General features: G+C 57.0%; 1 protein-coding gene across 1 annotated transcript; it reads right to left on the reverse strand.

Annotated features, from left to right (window-relative positions):
* Nucleotides 1–178: 178 nt before the first annotated feature.
* SLC6A7 (solute carrier family 6 member 7) lies at nucleotides 179–18,703 on the reverse strand. Its single transcript, XM_047073662.1, has 14 exons — nucleotides 18,671–18,703; nucleotides 13,469–13,652; nucleotides 11,689–11,820; nucleotides 11,273–11,507; nucleotides 10,711–10,849; nucleotides 9,140–9,274; nucleotides 7,553–7,656; nucleotides 7,298–7,422; nucleotides 6,264–6,376; nucleotides 5,883–6,014; nucleotides 5,306–5,405; nucleotides 5,030–5,130; nucleotides 4,317–4,484; nucleotides 179–1,040 (listed from the first exon to the last, which is right to left on the reverse strand). The coding sequence occupies exons 1-14, from the start codon at nucleotides 18,701–18,703 to the stop codon at nucleotides 831–833; spliced, it is 1,911 nt and encodes a 636-aa protein (XP_046929618.1). The 3' UTR covers nucleotides 179–830.
* Nucleotides 18,704–21,011: the final 2,308 nt, after the last annotated feature.

The raw sequence follows: 21,011 nt of genomic DNA on the forward strand, positions 1-21,011 counted from the left end.
CCCCACCCCCTCACTCAGGCCACCGCCCCTCTTGCCTGCCCTCCACAGGCCTGCTTCCTCCGCCCTGTCCCCTTGAAGCCACCCTGCACGCTGACCCTGAAAGATATTCTATCAAAAGCACACCCAGATCATGCAAACCCCTGCCCACCCCACGTCCCTCCTCCCCCTCCCCCTCATTCGTCATTCCCACCTGGACCCTGCTGTAACCTGGGAACACTTTGGTTTCTGCCCGGGGCTCCAGGGGAGGCACGGGGGTTACATGGGGGCCTCCCTCCCAACTTGCCCCATCCTCCAGGGCCTTCAGGCCCCACCTCCTTCAGGAAACCTGGTGGGCACATGAGTCCTCAGGGGTCCTTCTCCCACCTGACTTGCTAACCCTTGATGCCTGGGGCCTCGTGGGCCTTGCCATGCCCTGGACGTCCCTGCCCAGCTCGGATTCTGGCTGTTCGAAGTGTATGGGGAGCCTCCCCTAGAAAAGAGAGGAGTCTGGGCCCTGAACGGAGATGAGAAGATGCTCCCACCTGCCACATGAGAAAGGGAGCTGGTTGGCCAGCAGGCCTGGCGTCCAGTCCCCTCCGCCACGTGACCTTGGGCAAGTCCCTCCTCCCTGGCCTCAGTTCATCCATCTGCGAAATGAAGGCTGAGCTCTGAGTGGGTTTGTGTGCACGCGCGGAGAAGGTAGACGGAGGAGAGGCAGAGGCCACAAGAAAGGACTTGCACGGGGGACCGGCATCACCCGGGGCAACCTCCCTCGGCCTCGGGGCCTCTCAGAGCCCCAGAGGGCACAGCTACCCTTTGCGGCCGGGCAGGCTGTCCGCCTGCCTCCTGTCTCACATCATAGACTCCTCCTCCTCAGCGATCTCGCGGTCCACCTCGATGGCAGTGTTCTCGAAGCTGGTGATGCCCCCGTACTTGCGCATGTGCACCATCAGTGGCTTGGGTGACTGGCTCCCCACGAGCGTGGCCACGTACATGCCAGTCCGGTTCTCCTCCAGCGATGGGCCCCAGTCCATGGTCGGTCGGCTGGCCTGCTGGAGCCGCTGCAGCAGAGCAAGGAGAGCGGTGAAAACGGCCGGCGCTCGTGGTGCAGGGCTTCCTGGGGCCGGGCACCGGGCAGAGACCTCACCACGGCACCTGGATCAGTGTGCGCAAGAATCCCAGGGGGCCCGGGCGGTAGCACCTTCCCCAGGGGAGTGAGCCACACGCCTGGATGAGAGTCCTGCTCTGCTGTCACGAGCTGGGTGGCCTTTGGGCATGGAATTTAAGCTTTCCATGCTCTGTTTCCTCCTCTGTAACTGGGGGATCATGATGCCCTCACGGGCAGGCCCTGAGATGCAGCACTTAGCAGGGTGCCGGGAACAGGGCAAGGCCCAGTAAATGGTGTCTGCTGTGACTGCAATCCAGGAGCCCACTCTGGGTGCCTTCCCCTAAATGCTGAGTCCTAAGGAGCTGGGCGGTTTGGGAAAGAGCCAGGAAGCAGGAGAACTGAGACAGGACTGTCGCTGACCTTCCAAGTGTCTAACATTTGGCCTCGCTCTGACTCTGATGTCTGACCTTTCCCTCTCAAGCCCCAGTTTCCATGGGAGGAGGGAGGTGACTAAGACAATGACTAAGTCTGGACGTTCTAGGGTTCCTCCCTTTTCCAACTACATTCCCAAAAGCCTTCTGCCTGAGCTGCAGGGAGAAGAGCCCCAGACCCTTGAAGGCAGACGGACAACCAACATCAAGTGGAGCCTGCTGGGTGCAGATTCAAGGAGGATAACGTGTGCAGTGCCCTTAGCCTAAGGCCTAGCATGGCTCCATACTCAAAGCATGGTGACACTTAACTGTTGTAGAGCATGTCACCCCACTGCTCAGAAACTTGCCAGTGGCTTATCATCTCACTTAGAATGGAACCCAAAGTGCTCACCATGGCCTCCACGTCCTGGCCCCTGCCTGCCTCCCTGACCTCAGCTCCGACCACTCTCCTTCTGCCCTCACCTGCTCTGATCCAGTCTTGCCGACCCCCTTGCTGCCCTCAAACATGCCAGCCCCTCCTGCCTCAGGGCCTTTGCACCGACTGTTCTTCTGCCTGGAATGCTCTCCCCTTCCAAAGCTAGATAGATCACCCTGTCGATTTGGCCAGGTGTCTGTCCCCACACACACGCCCACCCCCCTGGGAGGTCTTCCCAGACACCCTGGCCAAAATACCACCTTCCATCATTCTCTATTCCTAAATTTAGGGTTTGTTTTTTGTTTTTGTTTCTGTGTTGTTGTTGTTTTTTTAAGTATAGTACTTGCCACTACCTTTATGTATTTGTTTGTTTATTGTCTGTCTCCCACATTAAAATACAAGCTCCCTGAGGGCAAGGACTTAGGTCTGTTCCCAGCTGCACACTAGTGCCTAGATCAAGACTTCCTGACCTGAGAACTGTGGACGTTTCGGCCTGGAGAGTCCCTGCGTAAGGGCTGTTCTGCACACTGAGGATGGCTAGCAGATCCCTGCCCTCTCCCCATTGGATCCCGGGAGCAACCCCTGTGCACGCTGTACTCTTACGACAATCAAAGTGCCTCCAGACATTACCAAATGGCTTCTGAGGGCAAAATCGCCCCCACGAGAATCCCTGGTGGGGAACAAAACATTCACCATGTTCCAGCCTTACGCTAAATGTGGGCTTCTTCAATCCTTACAGAGTCCCTGGGAAAGGGGCATTATGACTTTCATCCTCTACTCCCACAGATACTATCTGGAGGTAAAGTTCAGCAAGGTCGGTCACCTTGGCCAAGCTCACACAGTGGTCATCCTGGGGTTTGAACCCAGGCAGTCTGATTCCATCCTAAACTTTTAGAATACTCTGCTTTTCTGCCCCTCACAGTTCTGAAGATGCTGACGAGCCTCTTTTCTTCTCACAGCAACCCTTATGGGTAGGTGTCACTGTCCTCACTTTAAGGAGAGAGAAAGCAAGGTTCAGAGAGGTGTGTTAACTTGCTTAGGGTCATGCAGCTGGCAAAAGGCAGACCTAGGATTCCTCCTAGTGTGTCAGTGCTAGAAGCCCTGGTTTCTGAAGGTGGCACTCCGGACCTGGGAAGTCCTCTGCAGTGCTGACCCCACAACAACATGGCCCCGCCACCTGGCTGTCTCCTCCTTTCCTTTGCAGACACCCTGGCTGTCACGCAAGGAGACAGGTTTCCTTTAGAGGTACAGGTGGGGCTCCCGAGGTTCAGAGAAGGCAAGGCGTTTGCTCCTAGTCACACAGCAATTGGAGACAGAGCGGTGGCTGGACTCCAGGACTAGCCTGTGGTCTGGGTGGTGCAGTCATTTCTGCAGGGGGAGGGCTCTGAGCCTCTCTCCAGGTGGAGATGTGAAGGTGGGGTGGGGGACAGCTGAGGTGCAGTGGAGCTCTATGGGAGGTGGGAGAAGTAGGGAGCTGACGAGCAGGCTGGGGGTGGTGTACGGAGGGGCACAGGAGGCTCGATTTGTCACCAGTTCCGGTGGTGTAAATATTCCCACCAAGGTCAGTTTCAAGTTATCGATGGTTTAACAACTGGCTCACAATATCCCTATTTAACAATTAGCTCTTATGAACCAGCACTTGCTGGCTCTGTTTGGGGGTCCGTAGGCTCTTCCCAGGCCCTAGTAGCCTCCCTCAGCTCTGCTCACTATGACAGCCTCTTGCCCCCAGAGGACTCCACACCCACGGCGTCAGAAGTCCCGAGAGTGTGATGAGGCTCAGAGAGGGGCAGAACACTGCAGTGGTCACACAGCATCACAGCACACCCACTGGCCCACTCCCCTCTTCTGAGGCCTGCAGATCCCCGTGCCCAGACAGCTTGCATTCTCTGTGCTTTCTAGATCTCTTCACAAAGCCTGGCGTGGGCACGGCTCCCACCATCAGCCCGTTCTCAGGCCACCCGTGGGCTACAGCAGGGAGAAGAGTGACAGTCCACCCTCTGGGGTCCCTCAGTGTTGCCTTCTGACCTTGAGTTTCATAGGGAAGCTTTGGGCTGGTGACCGGAGTCTAGGTCCTGACCTCTGCCCGACTCACAGTGGGACCCTGGGCCATTCCCTTGTCCTCTCCCCAACACACGTGGACACTGGCCAACATCGGTGGTCTCTGGAGTGTGCTCCCCCTCAGAGGCCTCGAGTGGCCCCGGGGGCCACAGGGCAGGACCCGAAGCCCCTTGAGACTGCCTTACCCCAAGCAGGATTCACAGCTCAGGCTATTGGCTGGAAAAGCCTGCAAGGCCCTGGATAAGGTGCTGGTGCAGATGTGTTCTGTTCCAGCAGGTGGGCCCGGGGCTGGGCCACGGGTCGGGAAGACCAAGGGCAGACTTACCTCCCAGAGCGAGCCCTCCTCCCGGAGCACGGCCACCAGCATGCCGGCTGGGATCATGAGGCAGGACAGCAGGCCCATCAGGATGCCCAGCAGCTCTGCCCAGGCTGGGAATCTGTAGCTGCCGTACTCTGAGGGCTGGTACTTGACGATGCTGTATACCAGCAGGGCCTGCAGGCGGGGGCCCCAGCATCACAGTGGGCTTTGCACAGGCCCCAGGGCTTGGGGTAGCCCAGGTCTGAGCTACCCGAAGGCCTGAGGGAGCCCAGCTCAGAGCCACCCAGTGTCGGAGATAACCTTAGCTGTGCAGAACCTAAGATGGTCCATCCTCGGAGCCTTTGCAAGGCCTGAGACAGCCCAGCTCTGAAGCACCCAATTCCTGAGACAGCCTGTGCCTGAACTGCTTCAATTCCAAGGCCAAGAAAGCACAGACACAAGCAAACACACGAGCCTCAAAGCCCCCGCCCTAAGGCCCCGAGGCCTGAGAATGCCCCACTCATTTTGCCAACCAAATGCAGGGCTAGGGCCAGCCCGGATATAACAGCTGGGGACATCAAGGGGACGGGAGTAGACCAAGATCCTGGTGCCCACCCACCCCTCAGCCCTGACAGAGGCCCACTCCAGGCCAGGGCAGCCCTACCAGCCTGAGTGCCCAGGGCGGGGCCCTACTCTCAGCCCCGGGGCCCCAGCCAGCAGCCTTCTTTCCCACCCATTACCAGAAGCGTGGCCGGGGACAGGAACAGCCAGCAGGCCCTGAAGTACAGGCCCGGCTTGAAGCCCAGCATCATGTGGATGTCCCGGCAGAACCTCTGGATGCCTGCACGGGGGAGGGGAGGAGAATGGCCCCACCAGCAGCCCCTCCTCCACCCCAACTGCCCCGACTGGAGACCCTGGCCCTTGGGACCGGGGACCCAGTGCAGGTGGGCTCCAGAGTAGACTCCCACCCTCCCACGGTGGGGAGCCTCAACGCCGCCTCCCGTGGCCCCTCTCACCATACACCCGGGTAACGGCGAGGCACGTGGTGATCACCACCACCATTAGCCCGAAGCTGGCGCTGTAGTCGTCCAGAAGCACCAGCCAGTACATGCCCCCCTGGAACACAAGTCACAGCTCTGGGGTTCCCTCACCCCGGTCTTGCTCCCTGCTGCAACCCCTTCTCCAGGCAGGAGGTGGGCAGGAAGCAGCCAGGCCAGCGGTGACAGCAAGACGGTAACGGTGGGACGGCTGTCTACCTGCCAAGCCCTTTACACACACCATCCTGAGTCTCACAACAATCCTAGATGTAGACCCCCATCTTATTGGTGGGAAAACAGGCTCCGGGAGGGGAAGCCACTTGTCTTGGGGTCATTCAGCCAGAGCAGGAACCAGGCTGGAGGCCAGGTCTTTTATACTTCCAAGCCAGGACTCTGGGTCCTAGACCGAGCTGCCCTCGGGGAGAGCGCCTGGGGTGGGCCAGCTTCCTCCCGAACAGGAACAAGCCGGTAGCCCAGGGAATGATCACAGACATTGCTGCGGGCACCTGCCCCTGCTCACCCACCAGCTGCCCACCCGCCCCGAAGCACCACTCACGTCGGTGGTGAGGACCAGCCCCATCAGGTACATGGCCACGCAGATGAGCCCCGAGAACACAGCCTTCTTGGGCCGCAGGTAATACGGGAACTCGTCTGTCACAGCTGTCACGATGGTCTCCAGGAAGGCAAACTGGGGGGAGGGGGGAGGAGGGTCAGAATTCTGCCCCCCTCACAGCACACGTGCACAGACACCCCCAGAGGTACACACAGACACATCACACGGATACATCACGCATAGACACAGCACACACAGACGCACACACACACAGTTGCACATCTCACACAAAGACACACATCACACGTGGACACACACAGACGCACCCACCTCACAGACACAAACACACACCACAGGGGGCCCGCTGGCACACACGAGGCTCACCTGGCTATCCAAGCCAAGAGTCAGGAGCATGAAGAAGAAAAGGAAGGACCAGAAGGGCGACAGAGGCAGCATGGTCATGGCCTGTGGGTAGACGACAAAGGCCAGGCCGGGGCCTGGGCCAAGGGCACAAAGAGTCAGCAGCCTGGGGCACGGGGCAGGCCCCCCACATGCACACTCAAACACACGCGGTCGCTTACATCCACCGGGCCATACTAGTTCAGCCAAGCCCAGAGACGCACGCTATCTGCACACCTCTAACACTTAACTCCTAGGACGCAGGCCGGTGCATTGTTGGTGCTCAAGAAACATAGATTGATAAAATAAATGGATTAACAATGAGTGTGTGAGAGGTGCCTCGGTGGCTCAGTCGGTTGGTCATCCGACTCTTGATTTTGGCTCAGGTCAGGATCCCAGGGTCGTGGGATCGAGTCCCACATCGAGCTCCATGCTGACGATGGAGCCTGCTTAAGATTCTCTTCTTTCTCTCTCTCTCTCTCTCCTCTCTCCCTCTCTCCCTCTCCCCCGCTCTCTCTCTAAAATAAAATAAAAAAAAAATGAGTACATGAATAAACCCAAGACCCAACATAAAACCTCACTTGCATACACTTACGTATACCATCATTGACACAAACAGTCCACTAACACACACACTTAGACACGTCCACTGGCACCAGACACTGATTCGCATCCTCATTTGAACCCTCAGTTCACGTGCACACAGACCTCTTGACATAGGAAATGACTCACTTGGACAAACAAGGCAAGTTACTAAGACGTGATCAAACATAAGACACTCTCGCACAGAAATCCATTTATCTCCGGACTCAGGTTGACGCACACCCCCTTTGCACTCGGACACCCAGAGACCGGCAAAGACACACGCGTTCATGTGCGCGCAAACCCACACACGCACTGGACAAACCCATCCGCGACCTTGCCGGTCCACACTGTGCTCCCTGGCCCAGCCCCAGCCCCAGCGGTGCCCCCCCCCCCGCCCCACCCCCTCACCCACCAGGGCTGGCCAGCCTGCCCACCTGCTTTGGCCACTTGGTCCACAGGCACACCCAGCTCCTGAGACATGTAGCCCAGCACGGAGAAGATGGCGAAGCCAGCCAGGATGCTGGTGATGGCGTTGCCCAGAGTGACGATGAAGGTGTCTCTGCCGGGAGAGGTCCGGGCACAGAAGTCCAGGCCAGAGTGAGCGGGCCCCGCCCTCACCCCAGGAGGCCCGCCCTGGCCAGCCACTCTCCTCCCTGCTCTGGCCTCGAGGGCTCTGAGGCTGCACTGACCTATAGATGTTCTGGTGAAACGTGTTGTAGGAGGCAAAAGTGAGGAGACCCCCGAAGCCCACACCCAGGGAGTAGAAGATCTGAAGAGCAGCTTCGATCCACACCTGTGGCAGGAAAGGGTGCAGATGGAGAGCAAAGAGAAGGGGCTGCACACCGTGGCGTCCAGAGGGCCAAGGAAAGAGGAGGAAGGAGGTGGAGTGAGAGCGAGTCGGCAGGTCCAGGGATGGTGTGGTAAGGAGCCCAGCTCACAAGTGACACGGGCTGGGAGCAAACCCTGTTCCAGCACTTACACTGCAGGACTGGGGAAAGTCCCTTTCCGGGCCTCAGTTTCCCCATCCAGGATCTAGATGATCGCTAAGCTTGGTCCAGTTCTGAAGGAAGTGGCGTCTCACGTAAATTTTCAGATTCATATTGACAACAAGCCCATTGGAACCCCTTTCCCTCCTCCCTGGAGTTGGAGGGACCCGGATTTGATTCTAGCTCCCCACTTTCTAGCTGTATGGCTTAGGCATGCCACAGCTTCTCCCTGAGCCTCGGGCCCCTCCTCTGAAATGAGGGTGGTGGTGAGGACTAATGACCACGTATGTGCAAAGTGCTAAGGCGTGGTCAGGCGGGCATCCGTTAATAAATGAGAAGTGTTAAAGCCATCGGTACCATTGTTTCCATAATTACAAATGCCCTCCTTGGGGTGTGGAGTCAGATCTGGGTTGGATTCTGGCTCTGCCACTCCCTAGCCCTGTGACCTTAAGCTTATCACTCTTTTGGGCCTCAGTTTCTTCATCTGTAAAATGGATGAATAATGTCTTCCCTTTTTTTACATTTCTTTTTTAAGTTTTATTTATTTTGAGAGAGAGAGAGCACACACATGCTCGCACGGGTTGGTGGGGGGGCAGACAGAGATAATCCCAAGGAGGCCCCACACTGTCAGCGGGCACCATGAGTGCAGAGCCCAACACGGGGCTTGAACTCAGGAACCAGATCATGACCTGAGCCAAAATCAAGAGTCAGACGCTTAGCCGACTAAGCCACCCAGGTGCCCCTTAAGGTTTATATATATATTTTTTAGGACTCTACATCAAATGTGGGGCTCAAACTCATGACCCCAAGATCAAAAGTCATACGCTCCTCTGACTGAGCCAGCCACGTGCCCCAGAATGTCTACTTCATAGGATGGTGAAGAATAAGTGAAAAAGACACACAGTGTAGAGCACAGAGCCGAGCCCACGGTCTGGTAGCAGGGGCCCATAACATGGAGGATTCCTACCCCCTTCTTTTTTTTTTTTTTTTAACGTTTTATTTATTATTGAGAGACAGAGAGAGACGGAGCATGAGCATGAGCATGGGAGGGGCAGAGAGAGGGGGAGACACAGAATCCGAAGCAGGCTCCAGGCTCTGAGGTGTCAGCACAGAGCCCAACGCGGGGCTCGAACTCGCAAACCGCGAGGTCATGACCTGAGCCCAAGTCAGATGCTTAACTGACTGAGCCACCCAGGTGCCCCCCACCTTCTTTTCCCCAGGGGCGCCCTCTTTCTATTCCCTGGCTCAGGCCTGACCCCTCCCTCTATGCGCCAGCCCCGAGGGCCTCACCTTGGAAGACAACAGATGGTGGAACTGAGGGGTGAGATAGAACTGGATGCCCTTCCAGGCCCCTGGGAGGGTGACTCCTCGGACCAGCAGCATGAGCAGGATGAGGTAGGGGAACGTGGCCGTGAAATATACCACCTGAGGCACGATAAGTGGGGAGGGAAGGCAGGGGTGACCTTCCTTCCACCCTGCTCCTTTTCCAGAAGTCCCCATTTTACCCAACTCGCCTCCCCAATCTTTGGGTAGGCCAAGATGAGAAGAGCCATCATTCATGATGCTTTTCTTTCCTTCCCTGCGCCCCTCCCTCCACACATGGATCCCTCAGCAAAGTCCTGTCGCTGCTTCCCAAGGAGTCCCTGACCCACCCACTCTCTCCAGCTCTGCAGTGCCCTGGTCCAGGCTGCCTTCGCCCCTTGCCCGGAAGCCTTGCCTTGCAGGAGTTATGAGAGTTTCCCCTCCGATGCGTCCACCCCCCGTGCCCCTAGCCCAGGAAAGCCCACCTTGCGTGGTCAGCAGCCACTGCACATTCCAAAACTCCCCTCCATCCTGTCTCCACCTGTTCCCAAACCTCCAGCCATTTTCTCAGCAAACGCCACCAGGTCTCAGGCTCGTCACTGTCCCGACTTGCAGCATGATTGTTTCTCCCCTCTTTCTCATTGGTTTCTACCCTACCTTTCTAGTCTCTTTTGGTTCTGTTCCTCGTGGGCGACACTTCCCAGCATTTTGCATAGGGACAAGTTCTAATTTATAAATGAGTGAAGAAACCACTCAGAAGGTTTCCAAGTCTTTCTAAAACAGCTTCATGGTCCTTCCCACCCTTCATAACCTCAAGTGGGCATCCGTGGCTTTGTCTGCCTCGCATCCATCTGATCTCCTTCAGACACCAGTCACCTGACTTTCCCTAGCTGGGACTGACCCCATTCCCAGCTCCAGAGGTGGGCACCTGACCAGACCCAGCCAAGCAGAGCACCCCACCCTCCTGGCCACAGTGATCGGTTCAGGGATGGGAACATGACCCAGCCTACACAGTGAGACCCAGTTCTAGGGTTTTTGAGAACTGGAGCAAGGGAGAACCTTTCACCAAGCAGGTAAGATACAAAGCACTCCTGAGAGACCAAGAGAACCACATTCCTGATAACATCCTTTGAACCCCTAGACCCAGCTGTACCTGAAGCACACCCTCTGGACTTTGCAATCGAATGTGACAACTGGGTTCTGGTCAGTTACCTCTGACTCATACACCCACCTTCCAAGCATTCAACAAACACATGTGGACGGAGCCTCTTCAAAGTGCCAAGCACTGGGTCAGGATGCAAACTTGAGTAACAGATCAGTCCTGTCCCTGGCAAGTTTCTAGCCACTGCCCACCCTTACCGCCACATCTTTCTTCCTCCCCCTTCCCAATCCCTAGCCACCCCCCCCCTCCACGCCCCCCCCCCACGCCCCTGCCCCTGAACTTTTTCCCAGTAGGAAGTCTATTCATCCTCTCAGGCTCAGTCCATGCCCTGCCTCCTCTGGGAAGTCCTCACGCCTCCCAGCCCCTCAGGCCTCTAGGGCCTCCCAGAAGGCCCTACCTTGCCCGAAGACTTCACGCCCTTGAGGATACAGAGGAACACGATGACCCAGGCAAGCAGCAGGCAGAGGCAGAGGTTCCAGCGGATCTCCCCAGGACTGCCAATGCCCCGGCTGCCTTGGATGTGGAGAACGTAGCGGCTGTGGGGGATGGAGATTTGAGAGTCCTCTGGTCACCCTGCCACACGCCACACACGCGGGGCAGAGCTGTGGCCAGCAAGGTTCCTATCACTGTTGTCACCAGCATCATGACTGTCCGCCAGCATTTACTCAGCATGATTATCCAATAGGCTGGATGGCACAATCGTACCTTCTTTCCCTTAATCCTCACAGTGACCCTCAGAAATATATGACCAGACCCACGGCAAAGGCAGAGCATCAGAAGCCAAATATATTGGGTAAGGTTGCACAGCTGGTCACTGAAGAGCTGGGATTAGAACCGGGGTCCACCTAACACCAGCACCGGCACTCGGCCTTCCAGGTGCACGCCGAGCCCCTGGGGGATGCCGGCCCATCCTCACCCCCTCCCTGCTGCCGGCGGCTAGGGGCCCGCGGCGGCCTGACCTCCAGTACTCCTCGCTGGGGCTGACGGTGCTGGTGAGGTTGAGGGGCAGGGCTCCATTGCCATCCTTGGAGCCTCTGTGCTCAAGGCAGAGGTCTGTGTTCCACCAGTTGCCACAGTGTTCCCAGGGCAGGTTGCTGGTGAGGGAGGCGAAGAGGTAGAAGAGGACGTAGGCGATGATCATGTTGTAGTAGATGGCCACCAGGCCTACGATGAGCAGCATGGCCGCGCCGGCACCTGGGGGTGGGGGAGTGGGGGCTGCCCTCAGGTCGAGGCCTCCTGCAGGCCAGGCTGTGTGGCCTCCGGAAGCCATCCCCTCTCTGAGCTTCATCCCCCCGTCTGCCTAGAGGTTGGGGGAAGGGGGCAGCCTCCCTGCCTCCGCCAGGCCCGGACCCCTCCTGGGACGATGAGGCCTCACCTTTGAAGAGGGGGCTGATTTTCCAGACGGCCAGGGGTCCCAGGCTGGAGAACTGGCCCAGAGAGAGCTCGAGGAAGAAGAGGGGGATGCCACAGATGGCCAGCATGAGGAAGTAGGGCACGAGGAAGGCACCTGCGAGGAGGAAGGAGGTTGGGGAAGGTCTCGGGTGGGTCAGCTCCCCTAAAGCCCAGCTCCGGCCCCGCCCCTGCCCTGATGGCAGACACCTGCGACCCCACGGAGCACTTCTTGTGCGGACTGGGACTGTCCTTTTATACCAGCTCACTGAGAGCCAAGGGAGCTGGTGGGGATCTCCCCACCTCTGCAGCCCCAGGGCCCAGAGGAGGGTTGGGCCTCGAGCAAACACTGAGTGAGTGAATGAATAAAGGAGTGAATTCCCTGCCGGAGAAAAGTGCAAACGCCTCAGTATGGAAATGAATGAACACCCTGCAGAATCTGGCCCCGATCTGCCACACCCCCTTAGATGCTTGTGGCTGCCACGGGCCATCCCCTGTGCCCAGTATCTCTCCCCATTTGCTTCTCATACCGGTAGCTGTCTCCTTTAGAGAACTGCCCACCACTATAGGGCTCTGGGAGGACTGTCACTCACAACAGCCACCCCACCCCACCCCCTCAGATGTATTTATCCCAAGCCAAGCCAGTTCAAGACCTTCCCTGCGGTCCTATATGGATTCACTCAGAGAGAACAGTTCTGAGGATAAAGTCATTCCAGAGTTGTCTGTGCCCCCCCCCAGCCCAACCTCAAGGAGGGAGCCTGTCCCAGCAGAAAATGAGGTGAGCACCCAGAGAGAAACAGAATCAGGAACCAGGGAAAGGGAGAGCCAGCAGAACTGGGGCCATTATCGAGTTCCTAGAGCATCAGAGGCCAGCTACAGTCCCACACTTCGGTCACAGCAATTCATCTTTTCCTTGCCTCATCTACTCCTATTTGGATTTCTGTCGCTCTGCCAATAGGTGTTTCTTCAATGAGTTTGGCAGAAATGGGAAGGAGGCTTCGAGGGTGGGTGGGAACACGCTGGCTCTCGAGAAGCAGAATGGAAGGTGGAATGTTGGGTCCGCCACCAGATGACCTTGGACAAGGAACCTGGCCTCTCCAAGCCTTGGCCGTCAGATCAGGACAATGGTGCCGCCCAGGAGGGTTGTCGTCAGGGTTAAGTGAGAACACCAAGCCCGGGGCCTGGCAGATGGTGAGTGTTCAACCCCAGCTACTGTTAATGAGACATCGAACAGTCACTTGATGGCGAAGCAGGGACGGCGGAGGATTTGTTGAAGATGGGGGAGACTTCACGTATGCAGTCTGAATGGAAGGAACCAGGACAGGAGGCGGATCGAAGATTTGAGAGTGAGAATGACTGATGGAGTGAGGTCCTGGCGGGGGTGGGGGAGAAGGGGGGGATGGGAGAACTTTGAAAGCACAGTGATGGCTGAGAGGCAGATAGAGGCTGCTCTCAAGAAGTGGAGGAAGCCTCTCTGCCCATCTCTTGGGGTCCGGGAAGGGCCAAGGCCTTGGGGGAGAGCCGAGTAGGTATCCGCACTGGGCATGAGGGAGACAGAGGAGGGGACGAGTGATGAAAAAAGACAAGGCAGAGGGAGCTCGCTTCTCCCAGCCCCGTTCAAAGCCCCAGTTCAAAGAATTGAACTGCTTTCATTTCTGCTCAAGGTCGCAGGGGAGATGGTGGCCAAGGCCACTTAAAACCTCACTCCACGCCCAGCCGTGGCCTACTAGCCTAGACGCCCCTCAGGCAGGCCCTCGGGCCCCTACCTCCTCCGTTGGTGTAGGCTCGGTAGGGGAAGCGCCAGACATTCCCCAGGCCCACGCAGTAGCCGATGCAGGACAGCAGGAAGTCCAGTTTGCCTGTCCAGTTCCCCCGGTCCGCGGCAAAGTCCACATCCAGGTCCACGTCCCCCTGGTCACTGGGGGTCATCAGTAGGTCTGGGGTAATGGGCTGCCAGTAGGAGAGACCAAAGGGGTGAAGGAGAAAGGTGAGGCCAGGGTAGCACTGTGATGCCTCCGCCCCCCTAAACAAAAATGAGAATATAAAATCAAACAGGGCTAAATGCAAAGATACTCTCCTGCTTGGGAAAATCAACCGCTCTTGCCTGGGCTCACGTGGTCCTATGCAGGAGCGTCTCTGGGTTGCAGGGAACTACAAACGTATGAGGCCAGCAGGATGGCTCAAGCACTAAGAGAGCTACCTGGGTCCCAGTTTGGTTAGCACAGAGGTCAGATGAAGGGATGGTCCTATGTTGATGACGATGCGATGACGATCTTAATGACAGTTACCGTGGACTGAGCTCTTACTACGCGCTCCGCGCACTCAACGTTTCACCTGATTTCATTCTCAAAATAACGCTACGAGCTAAGTAAGTACTGGTCTAAGCGCTGCTTCACTCATGAGGAACATTGAGGCTCACAGAGGTGTCATGATTTTATGAGGCTGGCTGGTGGAGAGCTGGGTCTCGGGCCCAGAGCTTCCTGACACTGGAGCCCGTGTCTTCAACTGCTGCTGGCCTTTTTAAAAAAAATTGTTTTAAAAATGTTTACTTATTTTTGAGAGAGAATTAAATTTCTTTAAAAAATGTTTATTTATTTTTGAGAGAGAAAGAGAGTCAGAGTGCAAGCGGGAGAGGCAGACACAGAATCCAAAGCAGGCTCCAGGCTCCGAGCTGTCAGCCCAGAGCCCCATGTGGAGCTCGAACCCACAAATGGTGAGATCATGAGCTGAGCTGAAGTCGGCCGCTTAATCGACGGAGCCACCCAGGTGCCCGTGGTGCTGGCCTTTTGTTACTCTATCCTGGGCACCATATTTTAAGAAAGACATAGGTTGGAGCATGTCCGCTGGGGAGGTGGCCAGACAGGACGGTGTTCAGGAGAAGTAGTCACGAGAGGACAGGGGAGAAGTAGGGGCCCTTCGCATAGAAAGAAGAGGCCTTGGAGGGAACACGGGTTCCCCTGAGGGAGGAATTGAATTCATTCTCTAGTGGCTCAGGGAGGCCTATGGAGTGCTGTGAATCTTAGTTCACGAGCAGAAAGAGGCTACTGAGTTCTGGTCTATCTCAGAAAGTCACAATCTTCCTGTCATTACAGGAGAGATACGTGCACAGAGGGGAATGGAAACCAGCAGTCCCTAAGATCCCTTCCTGCAATTTAAGGAGGGTGGGGAAGTGCACTGGGCATTCTCCCTTCAGACTGGGGCTGGGAAATGGAGGTCCTCTTCTAGCCGCTTAGAATGCTGGCCCTGGGGGTGAGTTAGCCTGTAGGGGAGCCCAAAGATATCAGGATAACTATCTACAATTCAGAGAGCAGTCCCCAAAGTGTCTCCTGGAATGGGTCAGAAGAAAGGGACAGCCACACCCTTCCTGCTTGCCTCTGAAATTCAGACCCTTGGCAGAGAAGAATGCAGCTGCAAAGAAGGCCGATTATCAAACCTCATGGTTTTGAGAGAGGAGAAAGGACGCCCTGTTTCCTGCTCAGCAGTGGTTATAGGAAAACAGTGATATCTCTGGACTGGGAGTCAGGAGACTACAATTCTAGTCCCAGGTCGGTGCCACTTCACAGTGCGACTTTAAGAAAGAGTTTTCTGAGCCTTGTTTCCCCATTTAGACACAGAAGGCATTGAATAAATCAGTGTTTCCAAAAACACATCCCTTTGGATGTTCACAGGTGCTCAGCGGCAAAAAGGATTCTTGAGGCAAAGGAGTTTCGGGAGGGATCGTCTGGGTGGCTCAGTTGCTTAAGCATTGGACCCTTGATTTCGGGTCAGGTCATGATCTCATGGTTTGTGAGTCTGAGCCCCGAGTTGGGCTCTACGCTGACATGGCTGACAACGTAGAGCCTGCTTCGGATTCTCTCTCTGCCCTCCCCCCGCTCCCGCTCCCCCCACTCCCCAGGCCTGTGTGCACACACTCTCTCTCAAAATAAATAAGTAAACTTAAAAAAAAAAAAAAAGAAGAAGAAGTTTGGGAAACACTGGGTTAACACAAAGCAAAAGTTTTCTTTACTGCAAGACTTGTCAGATCCTTTAATGGACCAATACCCACTGCAATTCTCCAAATAGGGACTAGAACAGACAGTATTCTGCAATTCTATTTAAGAAAAGGGTTTTAAGAAGCTAGCATGCTGAGCTTTATGCAGAGAAGTGTAGGTCTATCTATTAGTCTTCTGGTTCTAATGGTCTGTGAGGGAGGCTTCACCAGAGGCACTTACAGTGGTTGAAGACCAGATCAGGTCCTAGCACAGGGACTCAGTAATCAGTTATTGATGAGATACTTTCCCCCCCCCCCCTCAAATTCCCATTCCCGGCACCAGCCAAGTAGGTGTCTACACACAAACTGGGTGGTGACAGAGGAGGCTTTGCAGGGATAAAGACGGGGAAGGGAGAGTGCAGGTGTCACAGGACTGGAGGTGTCTGGCTGGCTGCGGTGACAGGGTTGGGGCAATGGGTTCAGGTGGCAGAACGGGGGTAACAGTACTGAGGTGACTCTCAGTGATAGTGGCGACCATAGTAATGATCCTGCCTGAGGCTGGCTGTTGGCCAGAGGGCCAGCGGCAGCAAGGACAGCCTGGCATAATTATGGGTGATGGTGATAATGAGGAAGAGCGTGAAAAAGCCCTTTCCAGTAATTGGGCTTGCGGTGATCTCAGACATGCTGGGCTGAGGGCAGCAGTGGCCCCCAGACTGATCTGAAACTCACCCCTGCCCTCTGATGCCCCTTTCCACAAGGTCCCTCCCCAGCTGGGTGGGTCCTAGCTCTCTGGAATCACTCCCTGCCAGGCGAGCTCCGGGAGGTATGGAGGAGCAGCTAGTTAACATTGGCCCCTGAAATGGGGTAGTGTGACAGGCCAGTCACCCTGTGACCACCCCCCCAACCCTGTTCAGGCCAGCTGGCAGGAGGGCCCAGTAATGAGGTTCCTCTGATCTCTCCTGAGAAGCTGCTGCCCTTTCCCTGCTCACAGAGCAGTCCCGGCTCTCTGTTTCCATGGTGACAAGAGTTCCAAGAGCAGGATGCTGCCAGCTCTTCTGTCCCCCACCTCCTCCGATCAGAGGGAAGCCTGCTCCTGCTCCAGGGACAGGGGATTGGGTCCTCCAAAGATGAGCCAATCTCAAGACCACCTGGAGCCCCCAACCCCACCATGGATGAATCCCAGGAGGCTGGCACAAAGAGGATGGGACTGGCTGGGAGACAAGGGACCAAATCAATGGGGCAGGGTTGGAAGCTTAATGAGTCGCTTCACACTTCCGCCTGTGTGTGAAGCTCCCACCCCCGGTCCCCCCCCCCCCCCGCCGCCTATCCGGAGTCACGCAGAAACAGAATCGTGGGTTTGCCAGACCTGCACCCCCTCTTTTAAGAACCAACAGATGTAGGTCACTAGCAGCAGCAGGGGCCGGAAGAGGTTAGCCTGCCCCAAGCCAAGGCTCTCACACCTTCTTCAGGATGCGAGAGACAATAGAAATGTGGAGTCCAACTTCATCATTGTGCAGATGAAGACACTTGAGTTTCAGGGAGGGAAACAGACGAGCCCAAGGTCAAACAGCAAGTTAAGGGCAGACTAAGACCTGAACCCACCCTCCCTGACTTTCAGCCCAGTGCTCGTCTCTGAACACCGCTGTTCCTTTGCTGATACCTGGCATTCCTCACTCCCTGCCCCATTCACCTTGAGACCCAAGGAGGGGACACAGAGGCCAGGCGGCCCCACCCCTGCCCTGTTGGTCCTGGGCTACTCAGCCCATCTTTAGGAAAGCAGCTAGCTGCATCTCCCACGTCTGTTTTTGCCTTGTCTATAAAGTGGGGCTAGAGAGACCTAGCCCCCAGAATTTTGGAGGATTACATGAGATAAGGCTTTACAGACTATGGCTATTTACATACTGTGTGGTCTGGTGGCAGTGGAGAGGGGAGGAAAGGAAAGGAGAGAGAGTAGGAGAATGGAAAAGAACGGAGGGCAGGGCCCAAGAAGACCCAAGACACACACCGATGGCCCCAGATGCAGGGGCAGAGAGTGTGAATTGGCAGGGGAGGGAGGGGGGCAATAACACCAGCCCCTGTGAGTTCTCTCTCATATCTACACCTACCGGCCCTGTGGGGTCACCACATCCCCCACCCCCCACCCCCCACTCTTAAGCCCAAAGCAAGAAAACTTGACCCAACAACACAGGCTCCTCGGGGCCGGGAGGTCTGACCCCACAGGAGGAGGTGGGAAGGGGCTGAGGTCCCCGCCCAGGGCTCCAAGAACATAGATTTGCCCACCTCTCTCATGCCAGCCTCCACCCCACCCCCGTATCCCTTGGCTCTCCCATTTCCTCCCTCCCTGCCTTCGCCTCCTGCCAGCCCTGCAGTGGGGCAGCCTGGGGTCTTAGCAGGGAAGCTAAAGCCGGTGGGGAAGAAGCAGGTGGTGGGTCCCCGCAGGGCAAAAGCGCGGGCAGGAAAGATAGCGTCCCCCTGCTGGCTCTCCGCCGCTGCTTCAGTGTAGAGCGCACCCGATGAGGACCAGGGCGGCTCCCCACCCCCCACCCCTGAGATTAGTCCAGCTCAAGGCTGGCCCTCGGCTATTCTTACATCCCCAACCCCAATCAGCCCCCGGAGGAAACAGGCGGGGGGCTGGGGAGGGGCGGGCGCCTGGCCCCAGCCGCCCTACCCCACGCCTCCTGGGGTTTCAGACACCTGTTCGAAGGACTCGGCCCAACGAACCTCGGTCCCCTCACACACATCCCGACGCCCAGATGGGGAAGGCCGTGTTGCCAACCCTCCTCCCAACCGCATCCCCCCCCCACCCCCCTGCCCCAGCAGACCGCGACCCCGCCCCTCCTTGCCATCTAGCTCAGCCCGGACTCCCCCAGAACCTCGCAATGGTCCAGGCGCCCTCCCCGACCCTCCCGGGGCCTGGACGGGGGGCGGGCCTCTCTCTGCACTCCGCCTTCAGGTGTGCCCCCGCCCCCGTGTGCGCCCCCTCGCCCTCGTGCCCTACCTTGCGATGGTGAGCTCCCTGGAGCTTCTTCATCTTGGAGGGCGGGTTACCGGGGCTTCCCGGCTTGCCTTCCCCTGAGAGCAGAGAGCGAGCGAGGGAGCCAGAGATCGCGCAGCCGGCCGGCCGCCGCGACTTTGCCCCGGCGGCTCCCGCGCACCGGCTGGGGGGGCGCGGGCTCGGGCGCAGGCGCTGCCGTCTGTCGGCTGCGGGCGTGGGGCGTGGGGCGTGGGGCGCGCGCGCCGGGCGCCACGAACGCCCTGCCTCTCCCTGCGCAGCGCCCCGGGCTGGGGAGGGGAGCACGGCTGCGCCCGCGTAGCCACCCAGACAGACGGCTGACGGACGGACAGCCGGGGGGATGCGCGCGCCCCCGCACGCAGAGCTGCGGATTGGAGGGGCCCGAGCGCGGGAGGAGGGGGGGTCCGAGACGGAAACCCTCGGAGGTCCGGAGGCCTCGGGCCACCGTCTCCTGCGTGACCTTGGGCAGGTAACCTGCCCTCTCTGGGCCTTCCTTTCCCCAGTTGGGCAGTGCACGGACACTAACAGCCGGGCTCTAGGTTCCAGCGATCCAGGCAGCGCCTCCTCTTTGCTGTGTGACCTTGCCCACATTCCTTAAGCGTGCTGTGCTGCCTCTTCATCTGGAGAATGGGGTTAAGAACCTGCCCTCCCTTACAATGATGCGAGGAACCCAGGGAGATTGTGCATAGAAAACAGGTAGCACCGGGCCTGGCACATAGCAGGGGCTCAGCTGGCGTTTATCGACTGACTAGAGGTTGCCCGCTTCTGCCAAGAAAAGGACACAGCAGCCATTAATCAGATATTTTTCAGTCACCCACGGTATTTATTGTGCCAGATCCTGGGCTAGGTCCTATTGTCTCAACACAGGGACCCGGAGAGACAGATGGTGCTATCCCTATTTTACAGATGAAGAAACTGAAGCAGAGAGGTTGCGTCAAGGTCACAGAGCTAGTGAGTGACCCCAGTGACGGAGTCAGGCCTCATGGACCTTCTGGGCTGGTGGAGGTCTTGAACATGTCTCCTTAACCTGGGAAAGGTTTGGGCAAGAAGAGACAGGGCAAGCGTCGCCGTGTTGTTGTCATGGCTTGTGACTTAGATCGTGAGCATCTGGGTTTCTCCCACCAGCAGTATGACCTCAGGACTGTTAGAATTTCACATCTCTAAGATGAGCCATCAGCCACCCCGTGCCCGATTGACCTCTCGGAGCAGCGTGAGGGTCCGTGTGAGCCTGTGACTAGGATAGGAAATTATTAGCTAGAGCATTCATGTTCTTTCATCTATGGGCCTGAACTGGTATAAGCTAGTGGACCCAGCATATGCATTGCAAATCATGCCCCTTTCACTCAAAGGTGTCCCAGTTCAGACACTAAATCATAGGGTTGCCCTACCATCAGCCAACATGGGGAGGTCTTTGGGGAGAGTGAGGATAAGGGTCTGCTGCCTCTCATACCCCTGGAGTCTGGAAGGGGCAAGAAGGGTTTACACTGAAGTGTGCTTCGGGAAAGGGGCTGGCGGGTTCTGGGCACACCTGCTCACCCAGAGGCCCCTTTAAGTCCGGCCTCAAGGGCAGGCCAGGGGCTCTCCAGATACAGGAGGAAGGAGCCCTTTGGGCCTGAATGTGAAGGGAAGGAACATTTATTGAACCCTACTGTGTTCGTTTGATGAAGGCTTATATCTAATATCTAATTTGTAATTCTTTCCAACAGCTTGGGAAGACAGGTTTGTGCGTCCCCATTTTGCACCTGAGGAACCTGTCTCAGAGGAGTGAAGTCATATGCCCAAGGCCACACAGAGCACTGAATCTCTGGGCTTTGGAGAGAAGCCAAGAGGGCAAAAGCCAATAGCTCCTGAATCCAGGAAGGGCCAGGCGGGACCCACTCCCCCCTCCCCCAGGGACTGTCATCTCTTCTCTTACAGGACAGGCTCCGGCTTTGCTGAACAACCCCCTCCCATTGGTACGTGGGTTTCATCAGATCCTACGGAAGGTCCGGAGAACCACAGGAAGAGGGAATAGAGGGGAGGCATTGGCTTCTTTGGGAAGCCTCACCACAGCCCTTGTTGGAAAAGTCTGGTCTTCATCAAACAAACAAAATCCCAACATCTTCTAGAAGATATTGTCCACATAAGTCAGTCTGCCCACTGAACCCTCAGTCACCCTCAGAACACCAAGCGTGTTGGACGTCCCCTGCAGCCGCTGTCCCCTCTCCCCTCTCCCAGAGGAAGTTTGGTTACTACTTGGCAGAACGACAGCACTTAGGAATCCCAACCAGTAAATAATCTCTCTTTCCCTCTTCCCGCCTCTCTCTCTCTCTCTCTCTCTCTCTCT

The sequence above is a fragment of the Lynx rufus genome, unplaced genomic scaffold (assembly GCF_022079265.1).
Source record: "Lynx rufus isolate CCGP_SWC_20201006 ecotype Redwood Valley unplaced genomic scaffold, mLynRuf1.p SCAF_1, whole genome shotgun sequence".
Lineage (NCBI taxonomy): Eukaryota > Metazoa > Chordata > Mammalia > Carnivora > Felidae > Lynx > Lynx rufus.